This window comes from Diabrotica virgifera, chromosome 5, assembly GCF_917563875.1.
Source record: "Diabrotica virgifera virgifera chromosome 5, PGI_DIABVI_V3a".
Lineage (NCBI taxonomy): Eukaryota > Metazoa > Arthropoda > Insecta > Coleoptera > Chrysomelidae > Diabrotica > Diabrotica virgifera.
Genome location: NC_065447.1, coordinates 94805744 through 94830066, shown reverse-complemented (window position 1 = coordinate 94830066; position 24323 = coordinate 94805744). Strand labels below are relative to the sequence as shown.

General features: G+C 31.1%; 1 protein-coding gene and 1 long non-coding RNA gene across 2 annotated transcripts in view; both read right to left on the bottom strand.

Moving 5' to 3' along the window:
• Positions 1-23839, bottom strand: part of LOC114333014 (protein O-mannosyl-transferase Tmtc3) — a 1018587-nt gene extending 994748 nt beyond the window's left edge. The window contains exon 1 of the mRNA XM_050651491.1: positions 23285-23839. Within this exon, the coding sequence (XP_050507448.1) occupies positions 23285-23470 (186 nt within the window). The 5' untranslated portion in view covers positions 23471-23839. The remainder of the gene's footprint in view (positions 1-23284) is intronic.
• LOC126885062 (uncharacterized) lies at positions 10691-11909 on the bottom strand. Its single transcript, XR_007698258.1, has 2 exons — positions 11701-11909; positions 10691-11642 (listed from the first exon to the last, which is right to left on the bottom strand). It is a non-coding gene; the product is annotated as an uncharacterized LOC126885062 (long non-coding RNA).
• Positions 23840-24323: the final 484 nt, after the last annotated feature.

The window sequence follows — 24323 nt, the reverse complement described above, 5'->3', positions numbered from 1 at the left end:
TCGAAAACTATTAGAGATTTTTTATTGAAAATGGACATGTATCATTCTTATGGCAGGAACATCTTAAAACAAAATTATAGTGACATTTGTCCACCCCATAAAAAATTTATGGGGCTTTTGTTCCCTTAAACCCCCCCCCCCCAAACTTTTGTGTACGTTCCAATTAATTCATTATTGTGGTACCATTAGTTAAACACAACGTTTTTAAAACTTTGGTGCCTTCTAGTATTTTTCCGATAAGCCAGTTTTTATCGAGATGCAACTTCTTTTTCCATATATTTACGTAAACATTTTATGGGGGTTTTGTTCCTTTAAACCCCCCAAATGTTTGCGTACGTTCCAATTAAACTATTATTGTGGTACCATTAGTTAAACACAGTGTTTTTTTTAAACTTTTGCTTCTTAGTCTTTTTTTCATAAGTCACATTTTATCGAGATGTAACTTATTTTTCAAAATATACCTAAAAATGTAAATTATAAATAAATTTTCAGATTATTAACAGGTCTCTATAATCGTATTTAACCATATACAAATATGTGGTGGATTCGAGAAATATTCAAAATATCTCGATAAAAACTGGCTTATCGAAAAAGTACTAAGTGTCAAAAAAGTTTTAAAAACAATGTGTTTAACTAATGGTGCCACAATAATAATTTAATTGGAACGTACACAAAAGTTTGGGGGGTTGAAGGGAACAAAACCCCTATAAAATGTTTATGGGGTGCACAAATTTCCCTTTAATTTTTTTTAAGATGTAACTGTCATAAAAACGCCACATGTCAATTTTCAATAAAAAATCTCTGAGAGTTTTCGATATATGAAAAAAAATCGATTTTCATTTTGTAACTTCAAAGGGCTGTAACTTTTTTTGTGTGCACTATTGTATATAGGTAAGTGAGGTTCAATCAACCTATTTTTGACCCCAGACTCTGTGTGTGGTATAATTTATGACCAATCTTTTCGGGACACCCTGTATATTGAATTAAATAAGTAACAAAATTAAATAAAAAATACAGCAAAAAGAAAAATAAAGGTGTCTTTTCTTGAGCACTTTCGCAGACTGTTTTGAATAAAGCAATCACATATACAGTCTTAACTCGACAAACGACGGTTTATACAGTCCTTAGATAGCCAACAAACTGCCTTGCACAAGCCGATATGGGACACTGTTGTTAATGTTCGGTGCATCGGTAATTTTGGTCATATAATGACACTAGTGTCATTTAACGATAAATACTTGAACCGGTAACCGGTGAATTGCTCGAATGCAATTGCTCGAAATCAATTGCTCGAAAATCAATTGCTCGAAAATCAATTGCTCGACATGAAAATTGCTCGAAATACAAATTGCTCGAATAAAAAAGAAAATTATACAGGGTGTTCCGAAAAGATTGGTCATAAATTATACCACAGATTCTGGGGTCAAAAATATGTTGATTGAACCTCACTTACCTATATGTATATAATAGTGCACACAAAAAAGTTACAGCCCTTTGAAGTTACAAAATGAAAATAGATTTCTTTTTCATATATCGAAAACGCTTGGAGATTTTATATTGAAAATGGACATGTGGCATTCTTATGGCAGCAACATCTTATAAAAGAATTAAAGTGAAATTTGTGCACCCCATAAAAATTTTATGGGGGTTTTGTTCCTTTAAACCCCCCAATCTTTTGTGTACGTTTCAATTAAATTATTATTGTGGCACCATTAGTTAAACACAATGTTTATAAAACTTTTTTGCCTCTTAGGACTTTTTCGATAAGCCAGTGTTTATCGACATATTTTGAATATTTGTCGAATCCACCACATATTTGTATATGGTTAAGTACGATTATAGAGACCTGTTAATAATCTGAAAATTTATTTATAATTTATATTTTTAGGTATACACTTATTTTGAAAAAGAAGCCACATCTCGATAAAAGGTGACTTGTCAAAAAAGACTAAGAGGAAAAATTTTTTTTAAAACGACTGTGTTTAACTAGGTAATTGTACCACAATAATAGTTTAATTAGAACGCACATAAACATTTGGGGGGATTAAAGGAACAAAACCCCATACAATTTTTATGTAAATATATTAAAAAAGAAGCCGCATCTCGATAAAAACTAGCTTATCGAAAAAATAATAAGAGGCAAAAAAGTTTTAAAAACGTTGTGTTTAACTAATGGTACCACAATAATGAATTAATTGGAACGTATACAAAAGTATGGGGGTTTAAGGAAACGAAACCCCCATAAAATTTTTATGGGGTGGACAAACTTCACTATAATTTTGTTTTTAAGATTTTCCTGTCATAAGCATAATACATGTCCATTTTCAATAAAAAAAATCTCTAATAGTTTTCGATATATTGAAAAAAATCGATTTTCATTTTGTAACTTCAAAGGGCTGTAACTTTTTTGATGGGCACATTTATTTGTATTAAGGTAAGTTAGGTTCAATCGAACTATTTTTGACCCCAGAATGTGTGGTATAATTTATGACCAATCTTTTTGGGACACCCTGTATATCTAAAATATTTATTTACAATAATACAAAATATAGACATAAGAATTAATATTCTTGAAATATAACAAATTATGTGATATTCCACGTATACACTGTGGGCCGAAATAAAGGAGTACATTTTTTAGTTGAAAATTTTTTTGTTTTTTGGGCGATTTAATTTCTTTTTGCAGGGCTACTAGCCTAACATATCCTCAACATGACTGCAAATTTGAAAGCAAAAATAATGTACAGGGTGGGACTTATAAAAAAGTTTATGTAACGGTGAAATTGAGCTCGTTGCAAATGAAAACTGAATGCAAGCATTTGGAAATTTATTTCCGCCCTAAAACGTAAACAAAGTTTAAATGAACTAAAAATTGAACAGTACATAAGTGGCGAACAACCTCAAGTGGGTCATAGGAGATATAGAGACACTTCTTCTTCTTCTTCTTCAGGTGCCGTCCTTGTTCCGAAGTTTGGCTATCATCAAGGCGATGCGTATTTTTGATACCGTAGATCTAAATAATTGGTAGCTGCTGCACTTGTACCAATCTCTTAAATTCTTCAACCATGAATGTTTTCTTCTGCCAATGGATCTTTTACCTATTATTTTTCCCTGAATAATTAATTGTAGTAGCTGGTACTTTTGTCCCCTCATTATATGTCCCAAGTATTGCAGTTTGCGCTTTTTATTAGTAAGCATAGAGACACTGCTGATAAGTTATTGCGTTTAATGAACAATTATGAACCAGAAATTAACATCTGTGATTATATACCTGGAATTTCCCGTAATTTGTCATATTAAAAGTGTCGTTCTTATGTGAGTGCCTACATATTATTATTTTGCATTTTAGGGCAGTCAATGAGGGTATTTGGCTCTGAATTCCATCCTACTACATCGATTTACTTGATATTTTTACAGTAAGTAGGGAATATCCCAAGAAACAAAGTCTACCCTATGCCGATGTGCGCTTTTATCTTGGGGATAGTTCCCACCCCTTCTCGGGGGTGAAAAATGTTTTGGTTAAAATAGCTACGGCAGAGGATAGAGAACCTAATTTTAAGCAAAAACTGTTTTGTAATTATTTTTTGAAAACTCAATACTTTCTGAGTTATTCGTAGTTGAAAATTGGCCATTTACATTGAAAAATGACACCTTTTCGGACGGATTTGTGCGAATACCTTAAAAACTATGTATCTAACAAAAAAATTATATGAAATATTTCTGTAGGATATATAAAAAACAAATAGATTCGTTCCTTCATAAATCTTCTAGTTAAAATACAAAGAGAGATATGGTAGGTAAGAAGAGTTTGTTTTTTGCTGCATGCTCAAATCGGTGTATTCAACTTGAAATAACAGAGAAACGGTCGATTTTAGGTGTATAATGATACAAATACCTTTTGTAGTGCTTGAAAAGACCTTTAAAAAGAGCAATACTAAATGTCGATTACATTCAAACTAAGCGAGATATTCTGCAAAAAAAATTGATGACTAATGTATTTTAAGAAGAAATGAGAAGTGTATTTAACCCCTCATCCATCAGAATTTAAATACATCATTTTCCTTTTACAATACTTTTTATTATAGTGTTATTTCTATGTTCAAAAAGTTGGACTGGTTTGAAATGAATGGTTTTTGAAAAAAATAAGATCAAATTATAGAGCGCATTTTTAAATTTTCTTAAATGTCTTCTTTTTTCTCCATGTAAGTCGAAAATGATAAGAGATAAGTAAAAAAAGATACCACACAAAAATGTAGGGTTTTTTTAGATAAAAATTTCCTTTTTATTTTTCATTACTGTATCTCTTATCATTTTTAAGTTACATGGAGAAAAAGAAAGATTGTAAAGAAAATTTAAAAATGCGCTCTATAATTTGATCTTTTTTTGTCAAAAAACCATTTACTTTAAACACGTCTAACTTTTTGAACATAGAAATAACACTATAATAAACGGTATTGTAAAAGGAAAACGATGCATTTACATTTTGGTGGGTGGGGGTTAAAATTACTTCTCATTTTTTCTTAAAACACATTAGTTATTAATTTTGTTTGCAGCAATCCTAGCTTAGTTTTAATGTAATGGACCTTTAATATAGCTCATTTTAAAGGTCTTTTCAAGCACTACAAAAGGTATTGGTAGCATTATACACCTAAAATCGACCGTTACTCTGTTATTTCAAGTTGAATACACCAATTTGAGAATGTACCAAAAAACAAACTATTTTCACCTACCATATCTCTTTTTGTATTATAACTAGACGATTTATGAAGGCAAGTGTCTCTTTGTTTTTTTATAACCTACAAAAATGTTTAATATAGTTTTTTTAGCTGGATGCATAGTCTTTAAGGTATTCGCAAAAAACCGTTCGAAAAGGTATTATGTTTCAATGAAAATGGCCAATTTTCAATTACGAATAACGCAAAAAGTATTGAGTTTTCAAAAAAAAAATTATAAAACAGTTTTTGCTTAGAATTAGGTTCTCTAGCGAATTCCGTGGTAATTTTAACCATCCCTAAGATAAAAGCACACATCGGCATAGGGTAGACTTTGAATTAGGAGATAAGTAGAGGCCAGGCCCAAAATTGCATTAAAATCCATGCAGTAGGATAGAATTCGGAGGTAATATCCTACCTATTCTTGCTTCCATTGACTGGCGTATTATTGTGAATAAATATTTTAGATATAATATAATTTTCTTTTTTATTCGAGAAATTTGTATTTTGAGCAATTTTCATGTCGAACAATTGATTTTCGAGCAACTGATTTCGAGCATTGATTTCGAGCAAGTGAATTCGAGCAATTCACCTAGAATCACTTGAACCATAGACGTAACACTTTTTGAGATAGGAGTTTGTAGTTTTATTAAACTGTTGGTGCAATAAAACCGTTTTTAATTTGTATTTGAGTTGTGACACTGTTTGAGCAGAGGTGCGAAATATAATATTATTTATATATAATGCCCGTATACCCACCACCCGTAGAAAATGGAATTTTTTATCACAAATATGCAAAGTTAAACAAAAAAGGCTACAGAACAATACTAATCAAAATAGTAAACAGTTTCGTACTTCATATGTCGTAATTATAAAAATAAATATTTAAAAAGCTCAGCTAAAACCAGTTATTCATTATCGGGATCGGGAACGTTTGTTTACTCAAACGGGGTGAGGCATGTCCACAGATTTTACAGAGGTTTTAATATTTTTTAGCAAAATTAAAATAGACAGAGAAAAAGAAGAATACTCAAAAATTATAACAATTTGATATTTCTACATGCATGGAGGTTGTAAATATACAGGGTGATTGATTAGTGGGGTAAAGCTCAATAGCTCCGCTATAGTAATAGATAGCAATAAAAGTTAATAACAAAAATTTTAGCCACCTTTGAGCTTCATATTACAAAATTAGTTAAAATATTACAGGGTGTTCGATAACACAGTGGCAGACTAAACTTATGTTTTTTTAAACGTAACACCCTATATTTTATTTTAAATTCGAAATCCTGTTAACTTCTCCATCACAAAAATATTAAGGTTTGTTATGTTATACAGGGTATTTACAAAGTTATAACCAATTTTATATGAAAATCGTAACAAGTTCAACTCCCTGTATAAATAAAAATAAGCAAAACAGCAATGGTTTGTTAATGCCGTATTTTTTACGTATTGTCAAAATTTTCAAGAATGATTGATATTGCTAATCTTCTTTATATCAAATACAGGGTGAGTCAAAACGCAAGTACATTATTTTCGCAGTAATTTTAAATGGAACACCCTGTATTTTATATCACTATTGAAAAGTACTATTACCGTACTTTAATTTTTGGATAACATTCCCTATGTCTAAATTTATTAGTTTTCGAGATATTTTCATTTTTCAATGGACCAGTGGCGTGACCACCCAAATCACCAGAATTTAATAAACTGGACTGATTTTTTTGAGGTTACGTGAATAATGCAGTTTATAAAATACCTCCAACAACAAGGGATGAGATGAAAAATAAAATACAAAATGTATTTCGATGTGTTAATTTACAAATGCTTCGTAGAGTAAGTAGCTCATTCAATGATCGTTTTTAGGCGTGCATAAATGTGTTAGGAGGTAATTTTGAACACCTTATGTAATTAAATATTAAAATTATTTTATTAAAAGTAGCTTCTAATTTTTCCAAACATATTTTTTTGCAAAATATATTACTGAAAAATTATGTTTCGTTCTTTATTTGTTACATTGATACATTTACATACAAAAGTAGTGTTTAATTGTCTTCACAAAATGTTGTATTTTGTGTTTGTGTGTTTTTTGTGAAATTTATTACCAATTTTCTTTGTTTGTTAGTTGAATTTACATAAAAAAGTAGTTTTTAATTGTTTCAAAAATGTTGCATGTTGTGGTTGTGTTTTTTTTTTGTAAAATGTATTACTAATAAATTATTTTTATTTATTTATTTGCTACATTGTTACATTGATTACCGGAATGATAATCAGTAATCGTCAATTGTCAATTCAGTCATGGCTTATTTAAAATTTAGATAAATTTAGACACCTAAAATAATTTGCTCTGAAAAATGAAAAGATCTCGAAAACTAATAAATTCGGACATAGGGAATGTTATATAAAAATTAAAGTACGGTAATATTACTTTTCAATAATGATATAAAATACAGGGTGTTCCATTTAGCATAACTGAGAAAATAATGTACTTGCGTTTTGAATCACCCTGTATTTGATATAAAGAAAATTAGTAATATCAATAATTCTTGAAAATTTTGACAATAAATAAAAAAATATGGCATGAAAAAACCATTGCTGTTGTGCTTATTTTTATTTAGGTATACAGGGAATTGAACTTGTTACGATTTTCATACAAAATTGGTTATAACTTTGTAAATACCCTGCATAACACAGCAAACCTTTATATTTTTGTGATGGAGAAGGTAACAGGATTTTGAATATAAAATAAAATATAGGATGTTTCATTTAAAAAAACATAAGTTAGGTCTGCCACTGTGTTTTCGAACACCCTGTAACATTCTAACTAATTTTGTAATGTAAAGCTCAAAGGTGGCTAAAATTTTTGTTATTAACTTTTATTGCTATCTATTACTATACCGGAGCTATCGAGCTTTACCCCACTAATCAATCACCCTGTACACACAGCGGCAAAATTAACTGAACAGCTTAAAAATGTTAAGTCACGTATCCATACAAGAGCGAACCCCGCTCCGTGTAGCAGCTCCACATAGTGGATACGTCAGCGAACCCCGCTCGGCGCTCACCCTCTTCGATCAACCGGTTTGCGGTTTATATGTGGGGGAGCTCATAGCGTATCCATTCGAGCTGCCACACGGAGCGGGGTTCGCCCTTTTATATGGATACGTGACTTAGACGTCTCGAAATTCTTAAACCTGTTGTCCGATTTGAGTGATTTTTTTGGTACGTTGCAGCCTTATTATTTAATAAAATCGATGTAATCGGCAGCGTTTAGACACCGAGATAAATCGCAGCAATTTATCGATATCAATGGAGTTGTTTCAATTTATCGTTGTGTGTAAACGGTACATCGCATCGATTTATCGGAATTGGATTGGAGTTGGTATCGGATTGCTTCAATTTATTGTAACGATCGAGTTGTTTCAGTTTATAATCAATCGCAACAATTTATCGCAGCGTCTAAACAATATAGCAATTTATGGTCACAATAAATTGCTCGCATTTATCGCGGCGTCTAAACGCCACTTAACCATATTGTTGCTAGATAGGTAAATGTCATTTTATACCGGTTGTAACAATAATACTGTGTTTTTTCCTTAAAGTTCAGAACACCCTGTGGAATATTCTGGAACATATAAAATATTTAAATTAAAAGTTAATTGTAGCCCTAGACTTCATTAACATTATTTTCGTTTTTGATTCATTTCACTCAAATCGGACAACAGGTTTTGGAAATTCGAGATATCTAACATGTCCCGTTTTTAACGTTTTCCCTTCATTTTGTCGCTGTATTCTTCTTCTTCTTTCATGTATGTAGGCTTTAAGCCTGTTTCTTCTTCTTCAATATTAGCCTCCTAAATTGTTTAAATTATCGCACCATCAGACTGCCAATACTTCTTCGTCCATTTGGTGACTTCCCACGTAACACAATAAAAACATTTTAGTTTTATAAAGGTTTTATTGTGGTAAATAAGAAGAAAATGGTTTTAAAGTTGCCTTGTAGATATACTGCCAGAACTTTAAAACTGTTAAGCATTTGTCACTAGTTTTAAAGTATCTAATAAGAGTATCAAATAAGATTAATTAATCTTAATAGATAATTTGTCTTATTGTAGTTTTAAAATGGTTTATTCTCAGTTCACTTTAAAACTAATCAGTTTTAAAAGAACTTTTGGACTGTTTGGTTTTATTAGATTCTTGTTTGTTACCTTTTAGTTTTAAAGCAGTTTTAAAGATTCTCCTTATATGACTAATAAAACCTATTATTAAAACTACTTGATCTCAATATTATGTCAGTAAAACATATGCTTTAATTTTTTTTTGTAGTTGTCTTTAAAGTTGCTTTCTTAAAAGCAATTAGTAGGCTATATTAAAACCAAACGCTCTTAACTGAATCAATTTGGTTATCGTATAGACTAAACTATGCTTTTTATTAGAAACACTAAAACTAAACCCATCCCCTCTTTTTTCATGTCCAAAATGGTCGGCCATTTGTATTAGAGCGAAACAGTGGTGTAGTGTGTTGTAAAAAGTGGAATAACAGTTAGTATGCTAAACGCTCTTAACTGAATCAATTTGGTTATCGTATAGACTAAACTATGCTTTTTATTAGAAACACTAACAGCCGATTTCATAATCATTCGAAAAAGTGGACTTTAGTAAAAGGAGGCTTTATGTTAAAGTGGACTTTAAAGCGGCTGTTAACGATGTTCGATTTCATAATTCGCTTTAAAGGATTCTTTTAGTAAAGTGTGTTTTAATGAAATTTTATACTGTTGGTTAAACTGAATTATGTTATATTTGAACTAAAATGGAAATAATGACATTTGAATGTCATACATTTTGCAAGTTTGTTGTAGGATACTCCTATAATTATTGTTTTTTATTACAAAAACTTATTATTACTTAATTATTATAATAATTATTAATACTATATATTTATTATTACTCTACTTTTTTTTAAATGACCTAATACTTGCTTTTTAATTTTATTATTGTATAGGTATTACTATTTAATAATAATTATATACACCTACTATTACTTAATTACTCATCAATAAAAAGTTAAATCTAAAAAAAAATGGACAGATAACGAGATAACAGAAAATTACTTCTATATACAAACTTTAGCAAAGAGGAGGAATTTCTTTTGTTACAAAAGAGAGAAATTTAATACATAAATGTGAAGAATAAAGGAAAGGTCGGTACAATATTTTATTTGTTAAAAATAATTTAAATTATCCAAATAATTGAGTATCATGTACAGGCAAGCTAATGTTCATTTGCATTGCATATTTGCAGAACATGGAAAAAAAGATAGAAAGGGAAGAGGCAGAATATAAAAAAATAAAATTATTGTATTTAAAAATAAAACTACCTAATAGGGATGGATACCACGCACCAAAAAAGTTGATTAATAGCAAGCTGAAAATTTGTTAACGGTGTCTGGTCAGACAAACTTTGATGTATGGGAACACTGGAAGTTTAAATTGTGGAACAGTTTAAAAATTTGGAAAGTCAGATTAAGAAAACGTCCCATGTATTTTGTCGGACAGAACATCCAATTGATTTGTTACCCTTTCATTAAAGTCTCATGCAAAAATCAGACTGCTATTACTAACCAACATGATTCCTGTCATTTGACATGTCCTTCGTGTTCCACTCATTAAAATGCCTAGTTGGTGATAAACACCAGTCTGATTTTTGCATGAGAGTTTAATGAAATGGAAACAAACCAATTGGAACTTCTGTCCGACAAAATATGTGGAACGTTTTGGTAGTTCTACGTTCCAAATTTTTAACCTGTTCCACAATTAAAACTTCCCCCATTCCAGTGTTCCCATACATCAAAGTTTGGCCGACTAGACACCGTTAAGCTATTAACAAATTTTCAGCTTGCTATTAATCAACTTTTTTAGTACGTGGGATCTAGGTCTATAAAAAAATGGGATAAACAACAATAAATAAAAAGTACAATATATTCATTTTGCTTTTATTAATAAATATATTTACACTCTACCAACGTGTTCATTTATTAACACAGTTATATTGTTTTCTGAAATATTTTCATTATTTTTTATCGGTTGTAATTATTCATTGTTTGCTTCATCTTCAGTTTTATTCACAGGAAAATTGTCATCCATATCAATGGCAATATTATGAAGCACTCTAGTTGCAACAATCACAGTCAGATTTTCTAATTGTAGTCTCATTCCTAAGCGGAGTATAGGAAATCTTCATTTCCACAAGCCATATTGCTGTTCTACTACTTTCCTTGTTCGTCACTGTCACCAACCAATATGTAATGGCCAAAGATACCACTTTCAAAATTCAAGGGCTTAGGGTCACACAAACATAACTACATTAAACTTCTTATTTAAGATTCACATGAACTTATGTCCACTTGCTTTAGTTCTGATTTGCACATGCATACTTAGGTACATAGATATAACGTTCATTTACTGTAACACTAATATTTCTGTAGATGAAAATAAAACAAAATGTAGCTACGTTTGTGTGATTCTAAGCCCCTGAATTATGCTTCAGTCTACTATTATTAAAATTGTCTTATTTGATGGCCACAGTACAACAATATCTCTAATTTTAAATTTTGCATCACTGACTAAACATTCAATGCAAAAAATGATTTTCTGGACCTGAAAATGTCTGCATCCTGGACACCTGCAGAATCTATTTTAATTAAAGTATAACCCATATTCCACTCATTATTCTAGGGAATGTAGCAATCTTGTAAAAATCTTCAACAGCTTTCCATCTCTTGATGATTCTTGCAATTGTAAAGGATATTATTTTTATAATTCTACTTGCTGAACCTCTGGACACTACCGTAAAATCAGCTACATTTAATTGCATACTTCCTGATTCATAAAATCCAACAGAATTTGTTGCATGGGAGTAATGCATCCACCTCTAAAATAAATAAACAGCATTGGTTTTACTTAATATCAACAAATTTTTAGTCACTTACCTAATAGTAGGCAAAGTTATTTGGTTTTCTATTTAAGAAGACACACAAAACTGTTTGTTTTCAACCTAAATCTTTGATAAAAATCCAGATCATCATATTATTGTTCAACACGGTTTGTTCTTCATCTGTTCTGGTTCATTTTTGGTCTTCTGAATACAATACATTTCTTGAACTAGACGTTTTAAAATAATACATAATTGTGCTTTTAAAGTACAATTAATTCATCCTAGTAATATAATTATTATTATTGACTGTTATGTTAACCTTAAAAGTTAAATACAAAAACAACTGTGTTTTCAACTCAACAAAATAGGTTATGTACCCTTTAAAGGAGACTTTAGCAACTTAAAGGTCCGAAATCTGCACTTTAAGTTAAAGAGGGCTTTTGATAAAAAGGGTCCTTTAACTTGATTATGAAATCAAAATCTCAAGTTAAAGGCAACTTTAAATTTAAAGCCTCCTTTAACTTCATTATAAAACCGGCCGTAAAACTAAACCCATCCCCTCTTTTTTCATGTCCAAAATGGTCGGCCATTTGTATTAGAGCGAAACAGTGGTGTAGTGTGTTGTAAAAAGTGGAATAACAGTTAGTATGGAAGAAATATGTCGCAAGTACTTAAAATATAAACGAACTGGTCATTTTAAAAGAAAAATACGACACACACAGCACTACGACGCGCGACGCCTCGATTTTAGGTTAGATTCACATTAAAACCGAGTGGCATTATTGACAGCAGCATTAAAACTAAACTGTTTTCGGCAATATGATATTCAAACTTCAAACTGTTAAGAAGTTTGATTTTTAAGAAGTCAAACCTAAAGCTATCGAAATCAATTAAGTCAAGTCTAACTTTTTTACAAAAAAAGTTAGGTTTTCAAGTACAGTCAAGTTTGTTGAGTAAAATCAAACTAGTTTGACTTGATGCATATTTATACGTTTAGTTCAAAAACCTCAGAGAAAATATGAACCTAACAAATTTAAAATTAGAAAATTAATAAACCGTGGATTTACCTACTCCAACAATGCTTTCAAAACAATCATGACAAATTCAATGTTCTTAAAACACCCTAAAAACAGTCATATTACAGTTCTGTTAAATTCGTTATACATGGAGAGCATAATACATAATTGACCAATTCAATTTCAGTCTGGTGATTTGGAAGATCAAATTTGTCCAAATTTTAGTTATACATTCACATGCATGCATATGAACCACAAACATATATTAACATGATATTTTAACATATTTGCGTTTAAGTAACGTCGACATAATTTGCATATTAACAGAATGATAAATATTGAACATAATATAAGGGAAAAATAAAGTAATTAGTTCATTGGCAACAGATTAAAGATAATTAGTATATTTCTAGTTTATATTTTAATATTTTGATGAAAAGAAAGTAATGATATGTGCAACTCAATAAAACACTCAATCTCATATGTGTTATGCATTATAGTGGGTGGGTTTAGAGGTAGAGAAATATAAGTTCACAACACTTTTTAACTTGCAACCATTTTGACAGCTGTCAAGTGATTTATATTTAATTTTCAGCATGAACAGACTGAGGCCTAAACAACTTTTTTAGATTGTGCAAATTTATTTTGAAAATCATGGTTCTGTTCGAAATACGTATCTCGCACTACGTCCATTTTATGGTCAACGCAATTGTCCATCAGAGTAATTAATTCGATTAACCATGGAATGTTTTCACACCACACACCACGTTTACTCTAAATGATATTACGCATCCAGAGAGCTGCCGTACAGAGAAAAAAGAATGTGTGTGTACTTTGTACGCACGTAAGAAGTTATACTTCTATTATAATATAATTTCAACGAAATAAATATACCTACTTAACAGTTACAATACAAAAAATTAACAATAATTACCAAAAATGAACCAAAACTTAACAATGCCAAATATTAAAAAAAAGAAAAAAATATGAATCGTCCGGGATTTGAACCCGCAATCTCGCGATTTTTTGATCTCTGGTCCAATGCTCTACCAACAAGGCCATCAAGCCGCATGCTACTTACCTTTCAGATATACATAATTATCCATCACGGTGACAAGTGAAATATAAAAATAGATGTTTTATTATTTTACGCCCAAGGAAGACAAATCCAAAGACACAAAATTATAATAAAAAACCTTTTAAACCACCTTTTTCAAATTGCGCAAGTTATATTATTAATATTAATGTTAATAAATGAAATATAAATATTTTGACATTTCACAATTTGACAATTCACTTTTAAATGCAGTGCCTTAAAAAATTTAAAGCACTAGTGCCTTAAAGTAGCATTTTTAACGCTCCTATGGAGTCCTAAAAATTGCATTTTTAACACGTTTGTAGAAAAATATATTTAAAAACACTAATATATTCTTTCCACACCTTTTCTGGACTGATACATACATAAATTAAAACATTTTGAAGTATAACTTCAAAAATATAATATGAAAACTATTTAAAAAGGCAGTATAACTATTAACTAACCTTTGTTGTTTCTCTTCCCACAAATTTTAAAACGCAACAACCATACATAACCAAACCGTCAACCGTCCAAACCACAGCTGCGCTACAGCTGCCATATTGGATAATTTTTGAAATGTCATTTGAACATCCAATCAGAACAAAGTTATAATGCGCATGCGCCGGGATCTTAGGTTTTAACATATAAAAATTCACCCTCATATCGCGCGTAAAGAAGTATAACTTCAAAGATTTGTTGCTGTAGAGCGTAGCATGGAGGAAGACCTGAATTAGTCTATCCTCCGTCGTGCACAGCAGCTGGATATGTGTCCATCCACTTTATGGAAGATTTTTTAAAAAGATCTTGGTAAAATCCAACTGGTGCAAGAATTAAAGCTACACGGTAACCTAAAAAAACGTAGATTCGGCGAATGGGCCCAAAACGACATTGCCGTTGATCGCGATTTTCATAACCGAATTTTGTTTAGGGATGAATTTCACTTTTTGTTGAATAGCTACATCAATAAACAAAATTACCATATTTAGAGTGAAGATAATCCTCAAGTGTATGTTGAGACACATTTACATCCAGAAAAACTGACTGGTTAGTGTGCTTTATGGGCTGGTGGAATCATTGATCTGTACTTCTTCAAAAACGATGCTGGTCAGAACGTTACGGTCACTGGTGACCGCTCTAGAGACATGCTTTGTGACTTTTTTGTTCCTCAATTGAACAATCATGATGTGCAGGATGTGTGGTTTCAACAATATGGCGCAGCACTTCACACAGCTCGCGCCACAATTGATTTATTTATTGAAGGAAACGTTTGGTAACCGCATAGTTTGATTTATTGAAGAAAACGTTTGGTAACCGCATAGTTTCACGTTTCGGACCCGTGAACTGACTTCCAAGATCGTGTGATTTAGCACCGTTAGATTTATTTCTATGGGGACATGTGAAGTCGCTAGTCTACGCTGATAAGCCTGAAACGACTGACCCCACATGGAGGGCAACACTCGCCGCGTTATTGCAGACATACGGCCACAAATGTTGGAAAAAGTCATCGAAAATTGGACCTCCAGATACGAGAGTCTCTTCGGAGAAAGATTTTTTCCGTACATGACGTCATAACGTATAAAATTTGAAATATTTATTTGCCAAATAAAGTATACGGAATAAGGAGTTATCTGGAAGAGAAATTATTGTGTATGTATATGTTACCGGCCAAACCCGATTTCAGGACAAACTAGTTTGGCCTAGGCCAAACTAGTTTGGCGATTTTGCAGATAGGGCATTATGATCAAATAAAATATATTAGATCAATCATGTTTAGTTACTTGATTTGTATACAGAGTGGGCCAATTATTAGATTTTAAGAAAATAAAAAATTCGACACATAGGTAAAAGAAAATAGTAACCATTTGAAAATATTTCTAAGTGGTATAATCCTATAAGAGATTAGTAAATTAAATCTTAATGTGATTAAACCGTAAATAATTAAAAAATATTATTAACTCCTGCAGTCGCAGTCGGTAGTATCAAAGTAAAAATAATCATCTCAACATCTAGCAATTTTTTTCAGGATAAATTAAAATATTTTTGTAATAAAAATGGTACCCAAAAATACGACTATGTACCTACACTATTTAGATTTATTTTTTTATAATATAATTATTAATATTAATTATTGTAGATGTCAAACATGCAGTTCTTCTTTGGGTTCTACATGGATATTTTGTGCCAACTAATAAAATGGTTAAAAAAAGATCTTAATGGACAACCAGATATAATAAAATATACCATCAGAGATTCCCAGGAATCATTCTTATACGTCGGGAAGACTCAGCAAGAAGTGTAAGACCAAATTAGATTTTTGAAATCAAAGAAAAATGCCATTCAACTATCAATCAATGCCAGAGGGATCTGTGTATATATTGACGATATCAAGTATACATTTTTTATTGATTTAATCTGGATTTTCCTTCCGAGTCAGAAATGTTCTGAAATTTTATTAACTATTATATATATATTTTTTTAATACAAGGTAATCCCTCTTTTTCAAAAGTCCAGAAGATCTGAAGCTTTGAAAGAAAATCCAGAAAAATAGTTTAGATAATCGAATAACAAATACTTAAGTCTGACTTTATCTGCAATAAATATTGATTCTACATATTTATAACTTTTGATATTGTTCATTATTATTAAAAAATAACACAAGTTATATACAATATACAGTAGGAAAAATGAAAGAATACCCGTGAACGAACATATAAAACACGCTGTATTTTCCTGTCACTGTGTCACACAAAAAATTGGCCAGCGTAAGTACATGTAATAATTATTGTTACATGTACTTGCACTGGACAATTTTCTTTGTGACACGGTGACAGGAAAATACAGCGTGTTTTATATGTTCGTTCATGGGTATTCTTTCATTTTTCCGACTGTACTTATATAGAAACAAAAATTTGCTGAAGTTTCAGAACTTTTTAGATATTTTCATCTTGTTTGATTTTTGTATTAAATAAGAAGAATCAATTTCTGTTATATTTAGTTATTTGTGTAGTAATAGATAAAAAGTTGTGTATTAATTAAAAATATAAGTTTTTTTTTCTTTAAACTTATATATACTCAATTATAATTTGAGAGTCTGCAAAAAACCGTTGCTTCAACCTATATTGTAATACTTATGTAGATATTAAGTCGTCACTTTGTTTACTTATTAACTATTCGTATGTTACTCAGTGTATGTAGGTACCTGTTTATAGTTATATATTAAAACTTCTAAAACTTATTTTGAACATTATTTTCATTAAGAGGAAACAGTAGCGATCAACAGGTAGCGAAAACGCGTTCCAAGATTGCGGCTGTAATTTTGAATATCTTTTCGAGATATTTGGCAAGTATATTCGTAATACATATAATAAAGAATGGCGGTACAGAGCCCAATTTGAAAAATATATTAATATGTGGAAATTACTCTGTAATTAAGTACAATATAAAAAAACGAGCCTGTTTTGCCATTAAGAAGAACAAAAAAATACACTTTCTTCAAATAAACTTTACTACTAATGAGATAAAAAATTTTAGTAGTTCCAAAATGACACAAAATCTAGGCATCGGATAAAAAAGTTTATTTGAAGAAAGTGTATTTTTTTGTTCCTCTTAATGGCGGTACAGGCTCGTTTTTTTAATATTTTATTTAATCACAGAGTAATTTCCACATATTAATATATTTTTCAAATTGGGCTCTGTACCGCCATTCTTTATTATATTACGAATACGTGTGCCAAATATCACGAAAAAATATTCAAAATTACAGCCGCAATCTTGGAACGCGTTTTTGCTACATGTTGATCGCTACTGTTTCCTCTTAACTCTATTTCCTACTTTCAGTTTTCTATATATGGCTTTATATGGATTTACTGAATTTTTCTTTAATACAGTAACCACATGTGATCATATCGATGTTTTAACACATTGAATCAATGTAAACGTCCACTATTTTAGTGTAATTATTTTATTATAATATCTACGTACTCATACGACGAAACAATGTAAAATAGTTTTTAGTTCAATAATTACATTCATTAATATAATGCATATAGTTCACTGTGTATCATTGTACCGATACTTTGATTTTTAATTAGAAAGTACATTGAATATACGTACTAATTCATCAAATTAATAAATAATGTTCATAGAATTAATGAACTAATTCGTTAATCTAACAAACATCATTCTTTGGGTTAATGTATCCAATTTCGTAATATTAACGAACTTTTTATTGGTTAATGTTTTTTAGCATTAGTTAATGTATCTACTTACATTGGACAATGATACTGATCTTTGGACGAAATTAATGCTCCCCGTTTTTTAATCAATGTTTTTTTCATTATATTTAGGTACTTTTTTGGTTCAGTGTGGGTCCAGAATGTATCGTTTAGCAGGATAATGCGAGACTGTACGTGGCCAGAATAGTGCAAAATTATTTGATTACCCACAATATTCAGGTTATGAAGTGGCCATCGAGGAGTTCGGATTTATATCCCATTGAACACATTTGGGAAGCTCTTGAAGGATCGTCAGCCACTAAGAGACCTACACCATGTCGATGAGGTTTTGGTGGAAGAATGAGAACAACTAGATCAAAAAACTATTCGAAATGTGATTGAAAGCATACCTGGACGTTGTGCAAAAGTTCGGCAAGTTAGAATAGCCTATACACGCTATTAGTTTGGATTTAAAAACATTTTTAGCAACCCTGTTATTAAAAAAATTAATCGAATTTTTCGCATTTATCACTTTTTATTTTTTTTTGCAAGAAGATTTACAGTACTTAAATTAACAAAAACTTTGCTATATTTATAGCGAAAAGCTTTAGGTAAAAATAAATAAAAATAATATCATAAAAAGAATTACTTAACCCGGCACCTGCCACGTGGCTTTGCAAGGCATCAACTGCCACGTGGGGTGCTCACAGCACCCCTTAAACATTTTCTGTGATCTACTTGTTTATAAACAAAATAATGTGTTGAGTTGCACAAGAATATAAAAAAAACATGTTTTATTAACTTATTAGCTACTAATATATTATAAAAGTTAAAAAATAAAATTAAAAAGGTGTTATAAGCAAATTAGCAAGTACCAACCCATAATAAATGAAGTGATGTAAAATATCTAAGAAAATTAAAATTTATTGAGTATAGAGAATATATTAATAATTTAGATCAGTTATTACAATAAAAAATGTAAATCTGACCTGTTTATCAAAAACACAAAAAAATTTTACTGCCAGATGATGACACCCCAATTCGAATTTAGAGCTACAATTTCAGAATGACACTAAATAACCACTTCAAACACAAACAGATCTATGCTATATAATATTATTGAAAGCTACTATGACGCACAGGACGGTTAACAAATTTGAAATACCAAATATTTGATGAAAATGTGTTATGGGGTGCTGGTAGCACCCCACGTGGCAGGTGCCGGGTTAAAAACTACGAACGTCTTTATAAGTGGCTCCTTGTTCATTTTGATCAGTGTATAAATCGTATATACCGACAAAATAATTAACAGTTTTACAATCGGTAATTTATTCTCAACATAATAGTTATAGAATGCATGTTACAAATAAGGAATTGGAAGTGAAAAGCAATCGAGATAATTGAAGATTACGCCCAACAAGAAGTCTAAATCATGTACAAGAAATTTATTATAAATCCATGAAATTGCTACATATCTAAACGAAGCAAAATAAGCTGAAATATTTTTTATAAAAACATAGGTAGTACGAATGAACTGAAATATAAAGTAGGGCTAACAGTAAATTGAAACATTAAGATTTGTTGTATCATTCTTTTTCGATTTCAATAAATGCACAGTTGCTCTAATATTGTTGTAAGATAACAAAACCATAATAAAGTTATTGAAAGGTTATTACAGAATATTATTTTTAATAAGAAACAATGAAGGTTTCAATGGTATCCAATCTTAAATGAAAGCATAGTTACTTTCCAATATTAAAAGAAAGGATGGTTACCTATAAAAAAACATAGTCAGACTTGTATCTTGGATAATGGTACTATATGGGAAGACCATCTATCATCCACCTGGCCATATCATCATCTACCATAGTAGAAAAACTAGAAAGCGAAGATACCATGGCCTAATAGGTAGCCAATTGTAGCTCATAGCATTACCTACATAGCAAGCTCAAAAAGCGAAAAGAAAAATAACCGACGCATTTTAGATTGCAGTATTTGAATAAACAGAATACCTTGAACAGCCAGAAGACCAAATACATAAGTTCTTACAGAGATAAAAAATCCACCAAGTAGGTATTACCCGTTCTGTATTCAGTATCTTATATTCTTTAGACTTTAGACAATGCTTTCAATATGAAAAAACTAGTGGTCTAAAGAAAACCGAAAGAAGTCGAGAACGATTAACAACCTGATGGTGGACCTTTAAAAAATTACTGAATGCAAACTCCGTCAATGCAGTACCTGCATAACAAAATAGGGATAGATGAAAAAACTTTTGAAAAGAGCAGTGGGATTACTTAGTGTTGGAAAATTCTCGAGAATGAAAAATCGGAGAATACTCTCGAGAATATTCTCGATATGGAGAATTTTCTGAGAATGAACCCCATGACGCACTTAAAAATATTGTTGAAGATGAAAAATAGGGTTTTAAAAATCATGATCTTATATACAAAATTACGAGACGAAACAACAGTGTTCTTTGCATATAAAAAATACAAAAACAACAGAAAACACAAATTTTCTTTGATAAAAAAATGAAATTTTCTTCTTAATAGCAAATAATCGATGTGGTGTCATAAAAGATGAGACCTTAGATTCAGAATCTATTTCTATCATTAGCTCATCCTATAGTTTGTTTTAAACCAAGAGGAGTGATTCAAATTTAATGCGCTATAATGCTTGTTTGTCATTGGTCCAACCGCAGGCAAGTTTACTCCACTGTTATAAAATTTTGACACTAATGACATTTATCAAGTTTTGACACTTTGGCATTTCATAGGTTAATTCAGTTATATCGGCGATTTTTTGTGTTTTCTGTGTTATTTCTTTAATTTTTAGATTTTTAGTCTGATTTGATATAAAAAGCAGTTGTTTTTAGAACTCTTCAGTGACGTATTAATATAATATAATATTTATGGATTACCGTTGAGGGCCGACATGATCAGCAAAAAAAAGAAGATGTATTTGGTTATTTTTCTAGTGACTTTCTTGGGTGTGAATCTGTCTTTTTAGTTTACTCCTCCTGGTTAAAAAATAAACCATAGTCATCTACAATCTGCATTTCAATGTACTGATAAGTTGTGGGATTTTGTTTTTCACGAGTGGCCAGCTCAGTCGTGGATTGGTCTACGTCTGACAATTTTAAATTGTTAGCAATAAAAGTTACCTTACGAGCCCGTTCAGCAGGGAGACGGTTTCTTTTGCTTCATATATCGACTACTATTTTAGTTAATTTTGTTCCGCAACATGTACCTTTTCACCATATGATTAAGTCTAGTTTTTCAATTGATTTTACAACGTATGGTTTTCCAAAAAATCTCTCCTTAGACCGCGAAAGTGCCAAATCTGCCATTATTTCAGCCGACTCATCACCATATTTTAAAGTTGCTAAATTATCTGCAAACTCGGTTTCCTCAACTTGTTCTTCTCTGCTTAGATGAACACCATTCTAAATATTTCCACGTTAGTATTGCACCAAAACAACAAATATTGACACTGTAAACACCCTTGCTAGTGGTTCATGGGATTGGCCAAAAAAAAATTACCTACATATTTTAATAATTTGACCCGTCTCTAGTTTTATTTTTGTTTCGGTTTTTGAAAATATAGAAAATTTTTGCTGAGAATATTCTCGAGAGAATTTTCTAGCCGAGAATATGCTCGAGAATAATCTCGTTCTCGAGAATATTATGTTGAGAATATTTTCTTCTAACATCACTAGGATTACTGAAAGAACCTTGACATTCATAATCACTATTACCACTACATACCTATATTAGTAAAAGAAGCCCTTATCAATTTATTATTCGTTCAGCTATAACTAAAGTACAAGTGAGATGATATCTAAAATTTATAATTATTAGAAGTATGTTAAAAGATTTGAAATATTTGGGATAGGTAAGTGTCAAGGCTCAACTTCAAGAAGGAATTATTAAGTGATAAAGAGCCAAGTTTACAATATTTTATAGACAAAAATATTGAATAAGGGACTAAGCATTGAGATTTTGGGCTTAACGAAGTAGGTAGGTCTTTAATAAGCCTGAAAACCCAAGAAAATAAAAAAAAAATAAATAATTAAGTACATAGATCTAACCGGACATTGGAGCTGGCATTTGTTGTATCATTTAATGCCAATCCAAGCACAATAATTGTTCTAATATTCTTGTAATATAGCAATGTTATAAATTTATTAAAATATTATTATAGAATATTATTTTTAATAAGAAGCAATAATGTTTCAATTGTATCAACTCTTAAATACCAAACATAGTAAAAAAGGATTATTACCTATATAAACTCATATAGTCTGACCTGTTTCTTGGACATATATGGGAAGATCATATAAAGCTTCTGCAAAACATAAGCCAGAGGAAGATACGTAGTAGAAAAATTGGAAGGCCGAAGATACCCTGGCCATGTATACAATTGTAGCTCGTATCAGTACCTTCCTAGCAAGCTCATGATCCGCAGATAGAAAAATAATCGATGTGAGGTTGCAGTATTCTGATACCTTGGACAGCCGAAAGAACAAATACAAAGTTCTTACATAGTTAAATAATCCACAACATCTCTCCCGTTCCAAATCCAGGATCTTAACTTGCTTTAGACACATTATACATTCCTATAATACGAAGAAACTAGTGTGATCTAAAGAAAACATCCTCAAGAAAAAGTTCAGACCGATCACCAACCTGATAATTATAAATTTTAGATGTCATGACTGACTGACAGAGTTAAAAAATTACTAAATACAAACTCGATCAATGGAGTACCTGCAATAATATAAAATATATTCATAGATAAAAAAAAAGAGCAGAACGATACCTGAACCTGAAAGGCCCTTAACATTCATAATCACTACGCATATTGGGAAATGAAGCTCATATCAATTATTCATTCAGCTACTAAGGAACAACTGAGATGAGAGCTAAAATTTATAATTAGAAAGATGTTGGAAGGTGCAGAATATTTGGGTCACGTACTTAAGTGTCAAGGGTCAACCTGAAGAAGGAATTATTAAGTGATGCAGACCCAAGTTATACCCATCATGTGTTATTAACAAAATATTGAATAAGGGACTAAGCATTGAGATCTTGAACTCATGGAAGTACCTATAATAATCTAAAAAAGCCAAGAAAATTAATTGCTCTAATCATTTTAAATATGTATAATAAACCAAGATGTATTTTCATGACAATGAAATATACTTAATTAATTCCAGGATTACCTTCCTAGTTGTTACACTATTTGAAGCATTACACATAGGTACTTGGTGCACATTTATGTAAAGGTAATTGTTATGGTAATGTCAGAAAGAACTGTTTCGCTTACCTTGTGCATGGGGGTTCCCCAGAAATCATTAAAAAATATGTTGATTAAGGGTGAGTGCGGCCTTAAATCTCGATTTTCTTTGATAGCACTAATATCGTCGAACACGAACCCACAGTAACAACTGTTATAGTAACATAGAACACTGATTAGTGCGATAATAGCACTCAGTGCGTGATTTAAAGCCATTTTGTCACTATTTGAACTTATTACATTCACCAGTTAACAAAGGAGTTTGTCGATCTTGGTTTTTTTATTAAAAACACTGTCATACTTAATTCTGATTGTTAAAAATTAGGGTTATGTCGCACATTAAGTGTTTATACTGTAAAACAACTTTTGTTTATACCGTTAACTTACGCGCCGGATGACACAGAGGCAAAAACAGCTGATCGTGACATTTCTAGCAGGTAACTCGCACCGAAACACGAACGTTTTAACTGATAAAACACCGAAATGAATTCAAACACTTTGTGTATGTGTTCCGTAAGAATTCTCTGCAACTTTTATTGTCGCAACGATACGTCTACACCCCTACAGTGTTAGACGAATACTAAATTTCTTGGTGGTTTCGGTTGGACTAGTCAAGCTTTCGACGGAGCAGCCATACTGCGTTCGTACGTCACGTGACCCATGTGTCTGCTCCTCTAATGCCCAGGCGCAACGCCGAGTTGATTCCGGATCACATCGGAATAAAAAATATGGGAATAGGAATTAGGATGTATATTACTGATATGGTTTACTCTGTTTTTTGTTATTTGTTTTTTAAAGCGGAATAAGTGAGATAGGCAAGAGATGCGATTTTTTAAAAAGATTAGTGCAAGTGCAAATCAATGTTGATGACCTACTAGACCTACAGAGCAGGTATAATATAAGGAATAAATAATAAATACTCATGGTGGGATGGTCACATGTCACAGCAGCTCTTTTAAAAAATGTTTTGAAAGAGGAAAAATAGTATGTATTAGGTATAGGGGAAGGGAGGGCAAGATGGAAGGCTTAACTTTATGATGTGTAAAAAAATAAAACAACGTAATACAAA